The 20,175-nt window shown below is 37.3% G+C and overlaps 1 protein-coding gene across 5 annotated transcripts in view; it reads right to left on the reverse strand.

Annotated features, from left to right (window-relative positions):
• Positions 1–20,175, reverse strand: part of Dock4 (dedicator of cytokinesis 4) — a 433,717-nt gene that overhangs the window by 313,142 nt on the left and 100,400 nt on the right. Inside the window, exon 1 of one of the 5 annotated variants that reach the window (XM_074065043.1) lies at positions 9,801–16,966. The exons of the other annotated variants lie outside the window; for them this stretch is intronic. Coding sequence (XP_073921144.1) covers positions 9,801–9,813 — 13 coding nt within the window. The 5' untranslated portion in view covers positions 9,814–16,966. Of the gene's footprint in view, positions 1–9,800; positions 16,967–20,175 lie in introns of those variants that run through there. 5 annotated transcript variants of the gene reach the window in all.

Raw genomic sequence — 20,175 nt, forward strand, 5'->3', positions numbered from 1 at the left:
GGGAGACTACACAGCCAAGGAGGAAGAAGGGACACACTCCTTCCTGTCTGTGGACGTTCGTCCTCATTTTGTGTCTGCAGCGCCTGTAGTGCCTATGTTGCAAGACACTATTCTTCACCTGGGCAGCAGCATGCCCTCTGGGACCATTTGAATCTACTTGGCCAATTTTCCCACACTGTGCCCCCAGTCACCACCCCGAGACCTCAGCACTAGGTGGCTGGGCCACTCCTCCTTGAAGACCTGGATTCCGGTTCCAGAGGGGCCTTCCTCTGAATTTAGCTACAGAGGCTCCACTCCTCAGAGATCTGTTTCAGTTCTCCAGGGATTTCCTCTAAGTTTCCAAGTTTTAATAACCTAACCTCCTTCCTAAAATTGCAACCTCTCTGATCCTTAAGGATTCTCTTCTGAGCTTGTCAGTTTCTTAGGTATCACCTTTCTACCTAGTTAATCATTCTTAATATTAATGTAATTCTGTTCAAATATAGTCTCTGCCCTGAATGGCCTCTGCCTAATATGCTATATGCAATATGTTATAACAAATATAAGAAAACAGATTATAGAACAAAATATTGCAACATGAGGGCAAGGAAAAATATTAAAGACCTAAGAGCTGAACCAGAACCTTCAAGATAAGAAACCAACTCAGAAGAAAATGGGAAAAGGAACATTTTGGTAGAAAATAGCAATAGGGGGGCCGGGCACCTGTGGTTTATGCCTGTAACCCTTAGCTATCCAGGAGGCAGAGATCAGGAGGATTGTGGTTTGAAGCCAGCCCAGGAAAATAGTTCAAGAGACCCTATCTCAAAAATACCTAACACAAAAAGGGCTGATGGAGTGGCTCAAGGTATAGGCCATGAGTTCAAGCCCCAGTACCACAAAAAAAAAAAAAAGAAAGAAAGAAAGAAAATAGCAACATGGAAGATGCAGAACTTGCTCATGAAAGGATTTTTTTACAGGGGATGGGGAGGGGAGGGAAGGCAAGGCAAGGCTGGAGGACGGACTTGTTGGGTGCTCTGAAATGTGTCCTGTAGACAGTGGAGAGCTGGTGGAGACTCATATGCAGTTCCCACTTCGGATGACAGAGTGCTGAGGACAGTGTAAAAGATCGCAGAAGAAGTACAGAGTAGAGAAAGGACTTGCAATCAGGTACAAAGTTTTGTCTTAATCTTAACACAATGTTTTTTCTTGGAAGATTTATGTTACTAAGCAGGAAATTCGGACACAATCAGTAAATAACTGTATAATTAAATACAAACTAGCTCTCAAATTTTAGGTCATTCTTGTTGGCAGCAAACAGTGCAAGTTTAGGCCAACCCTAAAAGTGATAGGACAACTTTAATTTCGGAACCAAAGGTTTTCATAAGAAAGTACCTTCCATGTGTTTGCAAACACCCATAATGTAACTTGCACTAGTGCAAATTTAACAGGGGCTAAATTTTGTCCTTATTTTAAAAAAAAAAAGGCATAAGTTCCCTAGAAAAATGAATAGAACAGGAAATAAACTCTTCTAGAATGATGTCACCAAAATAATGTAATCATTACTGATTTCTCAACTCCATTTGCTGTGGGCATTCGCAGCACTTAAGATTTTAATACAATTACCATTGACTCACGCCCTTGCACAGTTATTTTATGTTCTCTTTCAAACTAGATCATAAAAAATTACTCTGACAAGGGGAAATCCTACATTTGACACTTTTTCTATTTTCTCCTAGAAACTGTTACAGTGAATTAAAGACGTCAAACACATTAGTTGATTATTAGACTAAAAATAAGGTCTTTCTTTCTAGTTACCCACCTATAGAACTCTATAACACATACTACACAAAACTATTGTATTTGGTTAGAACTGTTCCTGGTAGTTGGGGGGGAAATTGTATGATTTTAGTTTTACTTTACATAAACATCTATTTATAATACATATATAATAAGTATTTGCTAATGAGTTGACTAAGGAAGAAAACTGAAGGTCTTTAAAACATTTTGAAATCATATTACTCACAAATTTTGCATTTGAACACTCAGCATTAATAAAAACAAACTATCTGTCAAAATTGGTTAAATTTTTAGAATCCATTTTCATATTAAATGGGTTATTTACAAACAGCTGAGGAAAGCTTAGGACACCTTGGCATACATCACAGATTATTTGAAGATCAAAGACATCTAGCTTTTTTTGATTATTTACGGAATTCCACTCTAAAGCCCACTTGATATTTTCAAAATATGTTTTGCAATATTTGGACATTCTCCAGGTGGCTGGTTTAAGTCACATTTCCTCAAACACTCATCTTAGTGGGAGGTTTCATTTATTATTCCCTTATGGTTTCACATGAGTACTAAATTCAACATAAAGTGTGTTCAGGTTTCTGAAACAAAATAAGGTTTGTTTTTTTTTTAAAGAATCATTTTGTATTTAATATTGAAATTAAACTTAGAACCTCTAGATTTTTCATAAGAATCCTTTTCTGAATAAAATATAGGTAAGAACTAAACACTGCACAGGGCTTTATTTTTCAGAAAAGAATACTACAGTTACTCAAGAGATGACAGAGTACACTGTTTCTTAAGGACTGATAAGGACGAGTATTATTTCCAGCAGCATAAAATAAAGATAGTATAATTTGGAGACTCTTTTCTCCATGAGAGGTTTTAAACATAAATGGCAAGGTGTATGGGATAAGTAAGGTAGATGTATTTGATTTTATTCAATGGTATTGTAAAATGATAAAGGGGGAGAGGAGTCAAAACATGGGAAGAGAAATGAATGCCAATTGACATTCAACAAATAAAGTTAATGTTTGCCAATAATCAGAATTTGTAATCCCTAAAGCAATATACTTTCTTGATGAAAGTAACTTTGGGGATAAAGCCTTTTCCCACCCTTTAAAGGGTGATCACAAGTTACCCAAAAAGAAAAAAGGAAAAATGCTATAAAAGTTATCCAAATATCATGCTAAAAAAATACAACATACCTTCTTAATAAGTAAAAAAAGAATAACATTTGCACGTACATGATAGGAAAACAAATCATATCAAAAGAAACCAAATTAGAACATTTCTCACTTTATACCTCTTATAGTATATCATTATTTTAAATATTTATGAAAACTAGCATGTATTTTTTAATATGTATTATTTATAAAACAGAAAGCTATGAATCAGTTCTAGTATGTGCTTGAGAATGATGGAATAAGTATTAAGAAAAAGTCTTTCACTAATAAATCATTCATAAGACTTCTATAATGAGTTGTAGCATCACACATTATAAAGTCATGTTTTAAACCACGGTGTAAAACACACTTCTGTACCCTCAAAGAGCACCTATAATTTATTTAACTCTGAGTGTGCCTGTTTTTTAACATGCCAATTTTTATCTTCAGTATCATGGCAACATTCTAGGCTGAATGTTGACACTGAAAAGCACTGAATAATACTCATAATTTTCCACATAATGTTCTTACATTTTTGCAAAACGTTACTCATTTCAATACCTTTGGGAAATGTAAGTTATAATGAGCAAACTTGATGTAAAAAAGGTAACTAAGAAATGTCAAAAATCCCAGCAAGAAAATACAATACCTCTAATCTCTTTGTGGTTTTGTTTATAAAAAGTCTACATGAGTAAAATTCTGTTATTTTTATTGAACACAGCTACACAGATGTTATACTAATTATTACTGATAATGATGAAAAATACGGAAAATTCTTCTCTACTAAATGATATAATGATAGGTGGATTCCCTCAAGTTACATAAATTTATCAATTTTTTCCTCAAAATTTTAGTACTATCAAGTGTATGAATATGGTTTTATCTCTTACACATTTAAAGAGGTGTTAAAAGTTGCTTAATTACTTGATGACTAAATTTGAGCCTTCCTTAAAATGAATGCAAGGGTCTCACTATCTTCTGTCCTGTTTCTCTCAATACATTCTGCCCAGCTACATTTAATACTACTAGAGATGTCACATTCTTATATGAAATACAAATAGTCTACAAGTCCCCAGATTAATACTTTTTCCTATGACTTACTCTCTTCTACTTTGGTTCCTAAGAGCAAACGATAAGTAACAGTCTTATTATTTGGGGTAAAACTTAATCAAAGCTATAGCTATCAGGACACATAAAGAGATGAAGACTCTGGGATAATAAGTATGACTAGGCAGAATCACTGTGCTCTGAGCTTTCTCCCCAAAGATGAGACGGTCAAAGTATATAGGTAGCACTGATGCAACCCCACTGCATGTCCACCTTCGACCAGCTGCGAGGAAAGTAGAGGCATGGGATGCCCAGGGGTAGAAGGGAGTAGTAGAAGTAGTAGAAGGGAGTGCTCGCACAGACATGCACCTGCTGCTGAGGATGGGTGTCTATTCTAACAAATTATTGCAACTACTGGATCACAAAACATTATAGAGCACAATGGCAGGCAAGATGAACGAGGTAAAATTTCTAAAAAATGTAAGTAAATTCCTGCACATCTGCTTAAAAAAAATAAATAAACTGTCTGTGTATAAACTGAAAGAGACTTGACAACTTGTATTTTGTGTAGACACGAACCTACATAAGAACAAGAAGTCTTACCTGACTCAAACCCAAATAATTCAATTACAAAATGGGTGAATGATTAGAACAGACATTTTTCAAAAGAAGTTATACAAACACCAAGTATATAAAAGTGTTCAACATCATTGATCATCAAGAACATGCAAATCAAAACCACAATAAGATATTGTCTCCCCCCTAGTTAGAACGTCTATGATCAAAAACACAAAAATAGCCAGGCTGGGAAACTGTAGTCCCAGCACTGGAGAGACTGAGATAGGAAGATAATAGGTTCCAGGGCAGCCTGGGCTACAAGATGAGTTTGAGGACAGGCTGGGTTAACAGGAGACACTGATTCAAAGAACAAACAAAATGGGTGAAGTATCTGCCTAGCAAGCATGAGACCCAAAGTTAAAAACCCCGAACTGCCAAGACAAAAAAATGTTGGAAAGACTTCTGAGAAAGAACTGGAAGACATTATGGTAAGTGAAGTAAGTCAGGCACAGAAAGACAAATACCACTTATCTGTGGAAGCTAAAGTAGAATAGTGATTACCAGACCCTGGGTAGGGTGCTGTTAATGGGTCTAGGGGTAAAGCTGAATAGGAAGAGTAAGTTCTAATTTCCTATAGCACAGTTATCCATGTATAACTGTGGGCGGCAATAACTAATTGAATATTTCAAAATACCTGTTAAGACTTTGAATGTTCTCAACACAAAGAAATTAATACCTTTGGGGGGGTTATAGATATGTCAATTACCCTGATCTGATAAGTACACATTGTATCCCATAAACATGTATGATTACCATGTGCCAATTAAAAATATTAATAAAAATGAAATAAAAGTTCAAAGTGAGTCAATTGTATAAAATTTATTCCCCATGCCCCAAATAAAACTCATTGGCAACTGTTACAACTCTGTTTGGCCACTGTTACAAACATAACTAGTTAGTACCTTGGCCATTAAAAATCCTGTTCTGACCTGAGCTGAGCATGCCTATAATCCCACCACTCAGGAGGCTAAGGAAGAAGGATGTTGAATCCGAGGCTCAAACTGAATAGTATAGCAAGACCCTGCTTCAAAAAAAAGTACTGCTGTGCCCTGCTTATAAATTATATTACATGCAAAGGGTACTTTTAAATTTTGGCCAAAATATGTATCAGGGTACTGACAAACCAGGCTCCCCAAGAGAAAGAAGAGAGAAAAGATCTAAAGACGATGTCCTATAAGAAACAGAAGGAACAAGAAATGTTAAGACTACAAAAGAGAAAGTGTTTCAGGAGTTGATGAGATAATATGGTGTTGGTTAAGTAAATCACCTTCTCTGTGCTTGTTTCCTGATGCAACTAGTTCATATGGCAAATGTGAGGATTAAAAAACAATTAGAACAGCTGGGCAAATAGTTCACGAGACCCTATCTCAAAAAAGCCATCACAAAAATAAGGCTGGTGGAGTGGCTCAAGGTGAAGGCCCTGAGTTCAAACCCAGTACTGAAAAAAAAAAAATCAGACCCTCACTCAGAATTGACCTTGGCAAGCACTGGCTATTAATAACGTCATCTTCATTCTTTTCTACAGCGTCCAGAGGGCAGAGCAATGGGTAGATGTAAGTGGAAACTGATTTGGGCTGAAAATTAGCTACAAATCCTACTTCCTTATTTTCAACATCCCTGTCTTCATTTTTAATTTAGCATACATGCAGGGCTTCATGATAGGTTAGCCTTTAAACTCCTATGCTTTCTTAGTTAGCTAACTCAGCTTCGATCGGAGGAACAGACATCACAGCATTACTGCATGGAACACATTTATACTAAAAAATTGTTGTTCACCTGAAATCAAAATTTAACTGAGTGTCCTGTACTTTTATTTACTAAAATTAGCAACTCTACCTAATAGAGTTAACAGAACTCAACATAATGAAAAATATTTTTATACAAACACATTTTTGAGCTATCTTTTTCATTTAGAATGTTTTCTTGTTTGGACAGAAAAATGTTATGGATCTGCCAATTTTTGTTTAAGCAACATTTCAGAGATTTTTCTTCCCTGACACATCATTTACTATGTCTCAGGTTTCCTGTGCCAGTTTAAGTTGCTCAAGAAGAGGTCATGATTAGCTATGTTCTATGGTAATGTGTGCAAATATCACTTCACTTCCCATTTGTCTAAAGACAGACCGTATGGTAGACTTTTGTTTCCACCTCTGTTAGGAACAGATGACACAGTTCCTCTGTTTCAGAGAAAAGTTATGCAACCAATGTACCCAACTGTGTGAGATGACCATTGTCAAGGGACACAGCAAGGCCATTTTCCTTAGACTCTACAAATACAGCCCCCATCACCCAAATGCTGTGAACTAACAACTGAATGGAGACAGCAAGATATTTTCATGTTTCCACAAGATTTATATTTATGTCATTAAAAACCTGCACTGTATGATATGTGGTGTGAGGAATGAGAAGGTAATTGTCCTGTCCACTCAACAATATAAAAGAATACTTTAACAGGACGTGAATGACTGTTGAGGTGTATGTCTGGAAGGTCTGCCAAGCAGCCCAGGGGACATGGACAGGAGATTCATAACTGAGGAAATGAGAAGTCAGGACCAAAATCACTGAGACATGAAGTGGGGAGATGGTGTGAAAAAGCACATGAAAGAAGAACTGAAACAGGAAGAAGGAACCTGGAGTCAGAGAAGAATTCAATTCCTGTGGACAATTGAAGGAAGTAGTGAGGTTTGGAGCAGGCACACAGAATATGCGCAAATTGCATTATATGACTCAAGTTTCCACATCACAGCTACTTCTCAGGGTTAACCCACAATATTTTACCATGTGGAAATATTCTGGACACTACAAAATACTTAGGAGGTACGGTTATCATGGCCATGAATCTGGGGGTGGCTTGAATTCAGGGCTCTGGGTAAGGGCAGAGTCCTCTAGGGAAGTCTGAAATGGGAAGTGCAGATGGGTGTATTCTATTCACACATCAGACCAGGGAGACAAATCAAAAACACCAAAGATCCCTCTCTAATAGGACTCCTCTAAAAAGCCCCCTTAAAGGACATCAGAATGTCTTAAGTGTGTTTGTAACTTATTTTTACCCCTTTCTCATTTTATGAGCTACCTCATATGTTTTACAGATGGCAATAAAAGTAAAAATATTTTCAGCTCTCGTTCCTAACACAATACTTCATATATAGCTGATGCTTAATAAATGTTGATTAAATTAAACAGTTAATTCATAGCTGTTCTCTTTAGGGGCCCCAAAGGATCAAGAATGAAAAGGGAAAACCACTAGGTATCACAGTGTTAAGACTAAAAGAGGAGGATCACAGACTAATGGGGCAATGTAGCTTCGAGACACAAATGACGGTTAGTATGCAGCCTTGCCTCTTACCAGCTTTGTGACAAGCTGGGCGAGTTGCTGATTCTTCCCAGGTCTCTATCCGGGCCTCAGAATTCTTGAATGACAAACAGATGCTATAAGAGCATTTGGTGAAGAGTCCTGGAAATTACATGAGACTATACACATAGAGCTTTTAGCACCTCACCTGGCCTGGAATCAGCACTCAACGGTAGGCATGAAGAGGAGTGAGAGAGGAAAGTGTGGCAATGATAAACTGAAACAAGAAAAGCAGTTCTTGAAAAACCTGTCCATGACTGGGATGAGAGGAAACCTGTGCTAAAGGAGCCATGCTGGGTGAGAGCGCAAATACCTAATATTTTACCCTGAAACACTCATAAACTGTAGTAATGAGTGTTTACTGGTTGCAGTAGAGAAAACAGCAGCTCTCACCATGTCCCCATGTGTGGGTGTGACTGAGAAGAAGACAGGTAGGGAGTGGGTAATTCCACAGGAAAGTCAGGGGAAAAGGAAGAATGGCCAGAAATAGGGGTAGTGGTTTCTGTGGTACAAATCAACTTCTTTCCCCACTCTGGGGGAAAAAATAAGATTGGAAACCGCCAGGAAGGCTGGGATTTCCCATCAAATCAAACAACCCAATTGAGCCTTATTACAAAATTCTTTTTTCTTCCTGTAAGAAACTATTGATAATGTATTAATAAATTAAATCCTGGACTAGTGGAGATGGGGAGGCATTCATGAATAGAGGAGACCTCACTTCATTACATTACATTTACTGCATTTTAGGCTTACAGTTTACTACATGAAAAAAGAAAAGGGGAGAGAAATTTTAACCACCACAGACTTGCTGAGACATTTCCTATCAAAAGCAACTGCTTCAAATGGGTAGTATTTTCATACATTTGTAAATTATACAATTTGATAAATGTGGTAAAATCCAATCCATGTGACTTAGTTAGAAATACATTTTACATTAATAAAATACCATTTACTGTAGAATACATTAAATATAAGCCACTTTATTACTTTAAATTTACTGTAGGTATGGTCAAGTCCACTAGTCCATGTTGTGAATAGATTAAGCACACTTGAAATTAGCACTAATTATTATTAGTGTTAATTATACCCCAAATAAATGCTCTCGTTTTTATAATGTACTTTTTAAATGAGTTCATAACACTAATCTTATTAATAAGCCCTTTATCAATTGCACTAAGGTAAAGCAAATTTCAGTGCAGCTTAGGCAGAATGATTACAAATTAGGAATTAATAAAATTTTATATTAATATGACTTTACCATTGTGGAAACTAAATCTTATTCCATATGTGAATGCTACAATTGCCTCAGGATCTCACATCTATCATCTTCATTTGTTTTATTTACAAATATCCAGAGATCAATCAACTTCCCCTGGCTGTTCTGAGAGTTGGTTAGAGATAGGTTAGAATCTGAAATTTTATAATGTATGACTCAGTTACTATGACAAAATGAATTAACCTCTATTTCCTAGAAGTTTACCTTAACATATTAAGTTAACACCTTACTCCCAAAAGCCAAATTTCTAGTGACATCACTGATTCTTTCTGGAGCAAACTATATAAAGAAAGATACAGGGAAAGGCTACCAAGCATCCAAAATAGCTATGGGGGAAGAAAAAAAAAAAAAACAATAACCAACAACAACAACAAAAAACTTCACTCTCCACCAAAAGGCCTATGTAGAACACATTCACCCTTACTTGAACACAATTCTTGAAAGATTTAGTTATCTGTGGTTAAAATTGATGGCAGGTATATTAGAGGTACAAATAATAACTATGCATAACTAAGAATCTTGTTAGATAATCATACTAATGCCCCTGGATTGTGGTAACTACACAAATACTCACCTTTTCCCTCCATACCTTTGTGGAGGAAGGATACATCCCTGTCCCACTGATGACAGGATCAGTAACTGACTTAATTTGACCAAAGAAAGGGACTCAGAGATGATTCGAGTTGAAACTTATTTGCACAGTTGGGACAGCCCTCTTGGACCTCTGCCATCACCATAGGAAAATCTCCCATTTGCTGTCTCTTCCAATTGGGTCTCAGAATAAGAATTTGTAGAACAGACCAGAGTGAGGACCCAAACCTAGATAGGCCTGTGACATGAAGTAGTCACACAGCTAAACCCAGCCTAGAACACCCCAGGAAATCTGAAGCTGAGAGAATGACAGTGAACCAAAATTACCTTAAGCTACTGAGTTATGGATTGTTACATTAGCACTAGCTGACTGATGCAGTCATAAGAAAAAAGGTGAAGAGATGTTCAAACTGCCCCTGCTTAAAGCAGTTACAGTTTTAGTAAAAATTCCATCAGAAGCTATCAAAGTAATAAAATTTAGCATTTGAAGAGAGCAAGCTTAAACTGACTGGAAAATTTGTGTGGAAACTATCCCCAAACCACTACTTAACAACGTGATGCACGACTCTTATGACTTGTGTCTCCAGAAAAACAGAATGAGCACTTTCTTTAAATAAAGTCTGCTTAGCTTTGCTGAATAGTTGTACCAGACTTTGAGTTAATGTATTTTCATCTGAGGTTTCACACTGCTGACCAGCAATAAGAAATGGTCACATGGTGCTGTGGGCTGAGAAAATGTTTACTTCCCTTCCCACAAATAAACCAATGCAGGAAATGTCAAGAAATGCATATGAAAATGAAAGAAAATCCTTGTTTTCTCAGAAAATCCCCCTTCACATTTGCAGAGAGTGAAGTAACAGACAAGAAGTTTTAATGTCAAGTCCCACAGACTTCACTTGCTACCCTGTTATGTTATCATTTACAAAGCACTTCCCATAGGGTAGTCTTTGTCCTGGATATTTTAGCATTATTGCTTTAAATTCAATCTCCTAACCAGCCTAAGAGAAGAACGAACGACTATAATGTAAAGAGCATAAGTAACTTGACCATGCAGTGCAACTTGGAAGCGGTCAAATAGGAATTCGGAGCCAGGGCTGTTTGGCTTTAGACTAGTGCTCTTACCCATGTCCTACACTATGATATTTCATTTAACAGCAGGAGCTGTCATGTAGATCTCGTTGTCAAACTATCTTCTTATCTTTCCTTCTCAAAACAAGGTACATATCTAACACGGTAATATTTGAAGAAAAACATCAGAGGTTCTACTCCTCCCCAAAATACTTCCTTTAAGTAGACAGTCAGGATATTCAGAGAGCAATTTCAAATACCCTTCAGAAATCAGTAAGCAAAATTAAAGATCGCTGATCAAAAATTGATGGAGCTGTGTCAAAAAGGCACAGGGGTCAAAGTGGCCTAGATAGGGCAATTGAAGCAAAAAGAGTAATGACTGCAATGGATTGAAAGACCTCTCATACATAAAAATTCAGAATTAAGAATTAAGAATGAATTAAGAATGATACTTATGGGAAATTTTTAATTACTTCTACTGGAGGATGTTAGCACACAGATTTATCACTCCCGTAAGTTATAAATGAGGAGAAAGAATCCAGTATTTATCTTGCCTTGCCTGCACAAACTGTATTTCAAGGTAATTAAACAATAGATGAGAAGTTCTTCTTTATAGAATGGTAGCCAATAAATATTGGAGAAATGAGAATTAGTAAATCACATTTTTCTTTCTTTTAAAAGAGAAATAACAGATCTTTTAGTGATCATCAATGGATGCTAAACTCATCAGGAAAAAGGTGATGATGAACATTATAATGGGATCAGGCTGACAACTCCTGAACCTTCAGTTCAAGGTTATTTTCAGTTGTGTCACTGAAAGAGGGATAGTCAGGGATCATGTCCTCAAGGACAAGAGGTCAAAGTACATAGGGCTACCTACTTACAAGAAGCAAAAAGCCAAGCAGGAATCTAATCAAGTCTTTAGATCTAATATCCAATTTGCAAGACAACCAGAGTATAGAGGAACAAATTGAAGCATAATATACACCATGAGAAAGTGATCAGCCAAATCCATGATATAGCCAGCCCATTTGATCCTACACAGGAGCTCATTTCATCAACAAATCGTTGGGGGGGTGAGGAGGGACAGAGAGTCAGAGAAGGAAGGACAATAAAAGATTTAAGAGAACCAATACCAATGCAAAATGTGCAAGTTTGTTTAGGTCCTGAATTGGGGGAAAGGGAAGAATTATAAAAACGCATTCTAGAAACCACTGGAAGTTGATGACATTAATTCTTAAAATTGTTCATTGTGTTTCAGGTGATGATTGGATGGTAATCAGCCTAAAAAACAAGTTTTCTCAGAAATGCAAGGTGAAAGTATTTTAAGGTAAAATGAACAGAGAGCATCAACATCCACTGATTCATTCATTAAGCACCTACCTTCTCGTCACCAGCAAAACCCAAGGCTGTTGGGACATATGTATGTGACACAGGTCCCTCTTGTTAAAACAGTAGTTGCTAAAAATCTATCAAATGTCAGTTTCCCATTAGGGTAAGAAATAAGGATGTGATAACAGAGGCAATTTTCCAAATCAACTTTGGCATGCAAAACATCAAGAAACCCCAACTTCAAAAGCACATCTGATTGACTCTGACAGGTTTGTGCTGAGCCAAGGCCATCCTGTCCACGCACTCCAGATGTTAACTGTGAAGGAATGCAAGAGTAACTAAAGATTAGAAAGAAGTTCTGTCACAGCTTAGGCGATCAGTAGTGCCATCAACAGAAAGGCAAAAGAACTGAGGACTGGAACATTCCAGTGCCATCCAAAACCCCAATATGGGGAGCAGGGCAGGACATGACAGGTCTTTAATTAATAACATTACATGCTGAATCCTGGGCATGAAGAAGGAAATATCAGAAAACAAACAAAGAAAACCCTGAGCATTCTGGGCTCTACCTTTTGTGGTATAGACAGAGCAGCTCACCACATCAGGTTGTGCTCAATTATTTCATTTTTCAATGTTCCAAGATGTCAGTTTAGATGATGTTCACAATGGTGGTCAGGATGTCAGTTTCATTTTGCTGGGAACTGAGTCCAGGAAGTGGGTCAATTTTAGAGTGAAGATTTAATACATGGTTATTCTTCAAGCTTAAACATCCAGAAAAATTATTGGATGCAGTCAGTCCATGGCTAAGATAAGCTACCAGAGGACATACAAAATTTACAAAGCCTTCTTAAATACGATTTTTTTGGTAGCTGAAATATGCCTTCATCACTTTTTGAAAGGTCACATATTCAAAAACCAGAAAAAAGTATCTCCTAAATATTTAATGGATTTTTCTCATCCTCTTTCTGCTGAAAAATATACAGGAAGTGCTTATTTGCACATACATACATACATATATAAGTAGATGTGTTCTTAATGAGAAATTCTTATACATATATTGTACTGGTCTGTTCTCTGTTACTATAATGAAATATCTGAGGCTGGGTACTTTATAAAGAAAAGAAGTTTGTTTAGTTCATAGTTGTGGAAGTTTGAGGTCATAGTACTGGCATTTGCTTGGCTCTGGTGAAAATTTCATGGCAGATGCCATCACAATAGCAGGAATGCATGTAAGTGGGAGGGATCACATGGCATGACAGGAAGCCACAGAGAGAGTTGCAGCCTGATAAAACTACCTCAGTCTCTTCCAAGAACCTACCTACCTCCCACAAGGCCCACTATCACTTAGCATCTCTAAACTAGGGATGAAACTGGCAGAACATTAACTCCTGGGGAAAACACTCAAAACATGTCTAAACCATAGCATATCTAACAGTTTTCATATTCAATGGTGACAATGTCATGGTGAAAGCAGTCAGTATTTGCTCTCACTTTTTTCTATTCATGCCATATGAAAGAGAATGAGATTTAAGTATACATTCAATCTTGAGTTCTCTGGCAAATTTCTGCTCATTCGGTACCCCATCCCATAGGACTGTACTCCCTGTGGCAGGATAGCCTGACACTACATTTAAAGTGTTTACAATGACTCCTGGCAATCAGTAGGTGTTCAATATGTGCTTGTTATTCTATGTTATTCTCCAGGTTCAATGTAAAAGGTACACTGGATGTCAAAGACTTGATTCAAAAAGAAAAGAATATAAAATATCTCAATTTTATGCAGGTTATATGTTAAAATGATAACATTATGAGTTTACTGATTTAAGTATCAAAATCTCTTTTTTATCTTAGAAAAATAAAAAGTTATGTATGTGACTTATGTTTTATTCCTAATGGACTGGGCATCTCTAGAAGGTTAACCTTTGACAGCAGAGCTCTTTTCAGAGCTGACAATTAGATTTTCTTAAATTTAAGAACTGTGCCATATCTCATCAACATGGCAAACTTTACCCACTTATTGGGCCTTGACCTGCTGACATGGCTCTCCCATTCCCTACCACAAAAAAGGAACAGTCACACAACAAACACTCATCAATTTTGCAATTTTTATAAATATTTTAGTTGCAGTTTTTCACTGAATGACATTTTGAGAATATGAAGCTTAAAACCAATGACTTTAACTTTTATTCAGAAATCCTTCTAAGGGATGTAAGAATCAAGACTAAATATGCCTCCATAATAAACGCATTACAATAATCCAAACGTTGGAAACTGGCACTGGTTTTTGCTGCCAGATATTCCCAGCTCAGGGTATATAGAGTCAAACAATTCTCCTGGAATTCTGATTCAGTCTTTCAAAGATGGATCCTTGGAACCTGTATTTTAGCTTCTAATCTCAATGTGGAGACAGATCACATGAATTGATTACACAAATAAATACCATGGATGATAAGTGCCATAAAAGAAACCATATGGTGTTACTAACAAAATTACAAAGTAAAATATAAGATATAAAAACATAACATGCCGACTTAGTTCATCCTAATTATTTTCAAGATATTTTGAGGGCAGAAATGTGTTTTGGCCTGGGTATAGCTCCATGGTAGAGCACTTGTCTAGCATGTGACCAGCCCTAGGTTGGGTCCATAGAAACTCAAGTAAAAAAAAGATGGTATGTACTTTAGACATTCTGTAGAATACAGATTTGTGGACTGTTGCAGTCTTATAATAATTTTGTCTCACAAACACATTTTTATAAGGTAAAAGCTATATGCAAACTAAATTTTAAAAGACAAATCATCTGTAACACCCTCAAAATATCTATGTAGACAAACCATTCTGATCTAGTTCTGCAATAATCTGGACATCTGATTCTGTAAGTAACCATATTTTGTAATCTTAAAAAATGATCCTCTGAACTCCTTAAAGTCAAAAACAATTGTCTAAATTGCATTAAAGGCAAATCAGTTAGGTTTGAAAAGGAAGATTAAATATATGAGCTCATTGTGAAAGATCAGGCAGATTAGTGTTCATGGAAGTGGACAACTTGTTTAGATTCCATAAACTGTATCTGAGTAAGCTATAAACATAATGCCCAGAGCAAAGAATCCACAAACTTGCATTGAATGCAGGGGTGAATAGTGACAATGGAGGTGGAATTTCGCAACTAGCTATCTTTTAATTCATCTCCTCATAGATAAATCACTTGCATATAGAATAATAATATTATTTGGTCCAAACTGCTAGGAGCGGCAGGGTGAGGGCCACTCAGTCTCCAGAGTCCATCAGGCTCACACTCCTTAAACACCCTGGCCCTCAAGCACAGCCACAGAGGCTGTACAACTCACCACCAGGGGTGTTTCAGACAGTAAACTTGAGAGACAATACTCACTATAGAGATATGGCAAAGAGCTAACTATTATTTGATTGTAAAATGAAGGAAGGACCCACCAGGGATTTTATACTGGGGACCCAGATTGCTATTCACATTGCTTTATAGACTTAATATTGATCCCAAAGTTCATGCCAACTAATTCATATGCATAATGAAGACAAAACAATCCACAAAGATCCCAGTCCCTCCTCTCAAAAAGAAAAAGAGGTAAAGTGAGGAACAAAGAATGTATGTACCTGATATTCCAGCAATGTTGTTGGGCTGGGGTCACATGACAAGGGGAGAGCACATATAGGAGGTATGGGGATAGGTAGAAAACCTAAAACATGAAAGCATTTGATGTCCCCACTCCAGAGGAACTAATACAGAAATCTTAAAGTGACAGAAGTCAGCATGAGAATGGATCAGGAACTAGTGAAAAGGTCAGTTAGTGATGAACCAACCTGGATTGTAACACATTTGTACATGAAAGCAATGCTAGTAATCTATCTGTCTAGCTGTCCTTATCTCAACTAGCAAAAATGCTATGTCTTTCTTATTATTGCTTATTTCTACTCTTCAAAGGAACTGGAGGAAAGCGCAGAACAAGTTCTGCCTCGAAGGGAAGGGGGAGGGAGCAGGAGGGAGAAGTGACCCAAACAATGTATGCACATGTGAGTAAATGAATAATTAAAAAAAAAGAATGTATGTACCTGATATTTGAGCATTGGGTCCAAGAAGAATGAGCTTAGATGGGAGGCTGGGGTAAGTCACGCAGAATGAAGAAATACATGGGTATACCCTGATAGGACACTAGCAGACCAGCCATGCCTGCAAGCCTACATCCTGTCTGAATTCTAGAAACAGGAACAATACACCTATATTCCCAAACCATAAAGAGGCTTCTAGAATACCTAAGTCCCCTCTCAGAATAGATGCTCATGCTGCTTGGACATTGCCAAGAAAGACTGAAACACACTGATGAATGGTTACAGCTGCTAACACATTCAGCACTGTATCTTCAAACTGAGACAACATGCAAGGTTTGAGCTGAAAAGAATTCAAGATGCCCAGCAATTCCACAACCCTCGACACTGCTCAGGTGTTTCTTCACCTGAAGAAGAAGGTACTATTCATCAAAGCTACCAGTTAACAATATATGTGTTCTTAAGATCTGAAATGAATGGTGGGCCATAATTTATACCCAGAGCCCTTCCCTGTACCTTCTGAAGACATCAAGAACCGAAAAGCATCCAACAAATAAAGCCTGCTCCATAACCTTGCTGTTTCTGAGTATCAGAAGTCAACCTCCTCAGCCTTCTCTCTTTACCCTCACTAGCCAAGTTAGCAAGCCGCACTGATTTCTGTACTAGATGTGATGCTCTTAACTACCTACCTCTCAAGATACCCATATATATATATATATAGGTATATATAGATACCCATATATATATATATATATAGGCGTATACCTACCTCTCAAGATACCCATATATATATATATACGCCTATATATATATATATAGGCGTATACTCTGTAAGCACAAAACTGGGGGCTTTTGAGTGTCAATGCTAATAAAGCCAGGACCACTTTCAGTCCTGTTCTCAATATCCCACAGTCCTACCAAGGCTGGTTGGCTTAATTTGGTTGGCTTAATTTTGTTTAATAAATGAAAATGCAAGGGTTTGTCATGAACTATTTCTTGCCTTGATACCACACTATAAATGTTCACATCATGCCTATGGTTCATCCACCACAAAATATGTTTGCCACACCTATCTGTCATTGGCAAAGAAAGAAAAGAACCATATGGGGTTTCTATGAGGTATTTTTTTTTCCTTTTTCTTTCATTATTCATATGTGCATACAAGGCTTGGTTCATTTCTCCCCCCTGCCCCCACCCCCTCCCTTACCACCCACTCTGCCCGCTCCTTCTCCCCCCCCCCATACCCAGCAGAAACTATTTTGCCCTTATTTCTAATTTTGTTGTAGAGAGAGTAGAAGCAATAATAGGAAGGAACAAGTGTTTTTGATGGTTGAGATAAGGATAGCTATACAGGGAATTGACTCTCATTGATTTCCTGTGCGTGGGTGTTACCTTCCAGGTTAATTCTTTTTGATCTAACCTCTTCTCTAGTTCCTGGTGCCCTTTTCCTATTGGCCTCAGTTGCTTTTAAGGTAACTGCTTTAGTTTCTCTGTGTTAAGGGCAACAATGCTAGCTAATTTTTTAGGTGTCTTACCTATCCTCACCCCTTCCTTGTGTGCTCTCTCTTTTATCATTTGCTCATAGTCCAATCCCCTTGTTGTGTTTGCCCTTGATCTAATGTCCACATATGAGGGAGAACATACGATTTTTGGTCTTTTGGACCAGGCTAACCTCACTCAGAATGATGTTCTCCAATTCCATCCATTTACCAGCGAATGATAACATTTCGTTCTTCTTCATGGCTACATAAAATTCCATTGTGTATAGATACCACATTTTCTTGATCCATTCGTCAGTGGTGGGGCATCTTGGCTGTTTCCATAACTTGGCTATTGTGAATAGTGCCGCAATAAACATGGGTGTGCAGGTGCCTCTGGAGTAACCTGTGTCACAGTCTTTTGGGTATATCCCCAAGAGTGGTATTGCTGGATCAAATGGTAGATCGATGTCCAGCTTTTTAAGTAGCCTCCAAATTTTTTTCCAGAGTGGTACTAGTCTACATTCCCACCAACAGTGTAAGAGGGTTCCTTTTTCCCCGCATCCTCGCCAACACCTGTTGGTGGTGGTGTTGCTGATGATGGCTATTCTAACGGGTGAGGTGGAATCTTAGCGTGGTTTTAATTTGCACTTCCTCTATTGCTAGAGATGGTGAGCATTTTTTCATGTGTTTTCTGGCCATTTGAATTTCTTCTTTTGAGAAAGTTTCGTTTAGCTCACTTGCCCATTTCTTTATTGGTTCATTAGTTTTGGGAGAATTTGGTTTTTTAAGTTCCCTGTATATTCTGGTTATCAGTCCTTTGTCTGATGTATAGTTGGCAAATATTTTCTCCCACTCTGTGGGTGTTCTCTTCAGTTTAGAGACCATTTCTTTTGATGAACAGAAGCTTTTTAGCTTTATGAGATCCCATTTATCTATGCTATCTCTTAGTTGCTGTGCTGCTGGGGTGTCATTGAGAAAGTTCTTACCTATACCTACTAACTCCAGAGTATTTCCTACTCTTTCCTGTATCAACTTAAGAGTTTGGGGTCTGATATTAAGATCCTTGATCCATTTTGAGTTAATCTTGGTATAGGGTGATATACATGGATCTAGTTTCAGTTTTTTGCAGACTGCTAACCAGTTTTCCCAGCAGTTTTTGTTGAAGAGGCTGCTATTTCTCCATCATATATTTTTAGCTCCTTTGTCAAAGATAAGTTGCTTATAGTTGTGTGGCTTCATATCTGGATCCTCTATTCTGTTCCACTGGTCTTCATGTCTGTTTTTGTGCCAGTACCATGCTGTCTTTATTGTTATTGCTTTGTAATATAGTTTGAAGTCAGGTATTGTGATACCTCCCACATTGTTCTTTTGACTGAGTATTTCCTTGGCTATTCGTGGCCTCTTGTGTTTCCATACAAATTTAACAGTAAGATTTTTCAATCTCTTTAATGAATGTCATTGGAATTTTGATGGGAATTGCATTAAACATGTAGATTACTTCTGGGAGTATCGACATTTTTACTATGTTGATTCTACCAATCCATGAACATGGGAGATCTCTCCACTTTCTATAGTCTTCCTCAATCTCTTTCTTCAGAAGTGTATAGTTTTCCTTGTAGAGGTCTTTCACATCTTTTGTTAGGTTTACACCTAGGTATTTGATTTTTTTTGAGGCTATTGCAAATGGAATTGTTTTCATACATTTTTTTTCCGTTTGCTCATTGTTAGTGTATAGAAATGCTAATGATTTTTCTATGTTGATTTTATATCCTGCTACCTTGCTATAGCTATTGATGATGTCTAGAAGCTTCTGAGTAGAGTTTTTTGGGTCTTTAAGGTATAGGATCATGTCGTCCGCAAATAGGGATATTCTGACAGTTTCTTTACCTATTTGTATTCCTTTTATTCCTTCTTCTTGCCTAATTGCTCTGGCTAGGAATTCCAGTACTATATTGAATAGGAGTGGAGATAGTGGGCATCCTTGTCTGGTTCCTGATTTTAGAGGGAATGGTTTCAGTTTTTCTCCTTTAAGTATAATGCTGGCTGTAGGTTTGTCATATATAGCTTTTATAATGTTGAGGAACTTTCCTTCTATTCCTAGTTTTCTTAGAGCTTTTATCATGAAATGATGTTGGATCTTATCAAAGGCTTTTTCTGCATCTATTGAGATGATCAAGTGGCTTTTGTCTTTGCTTCTGTTAATGTGATTTATTACGTTTATTGATTTTCCTATGTTGAACCACCCCTGCATCCCTGGGATGAAGCCTACTTGGTCATGGTGAATAATCTTTTTGACGTGTTGCTGAATTCGATTTGCCATTATTTTGTTGAGGATTTTTGCATCAATGTTCATTAAGGAGATTGGCCTATAGTTCTCCTTTCTGGAGGTGTCTTTGC

Source organism: Castor canadensis, chromosome 2, assembly GCF_047511655.1.
Source record: "Castor canadensis chromosome 2, mCasCan1.hap1v2, whole genome shotgun sequence".
NCBI classification, from domain to species: domain Eukaryota; kingdom Metazoa; phylum Chordata; class Mammalia; order Rodentia; family Castoridae; genus Castor; species Castor canadensis.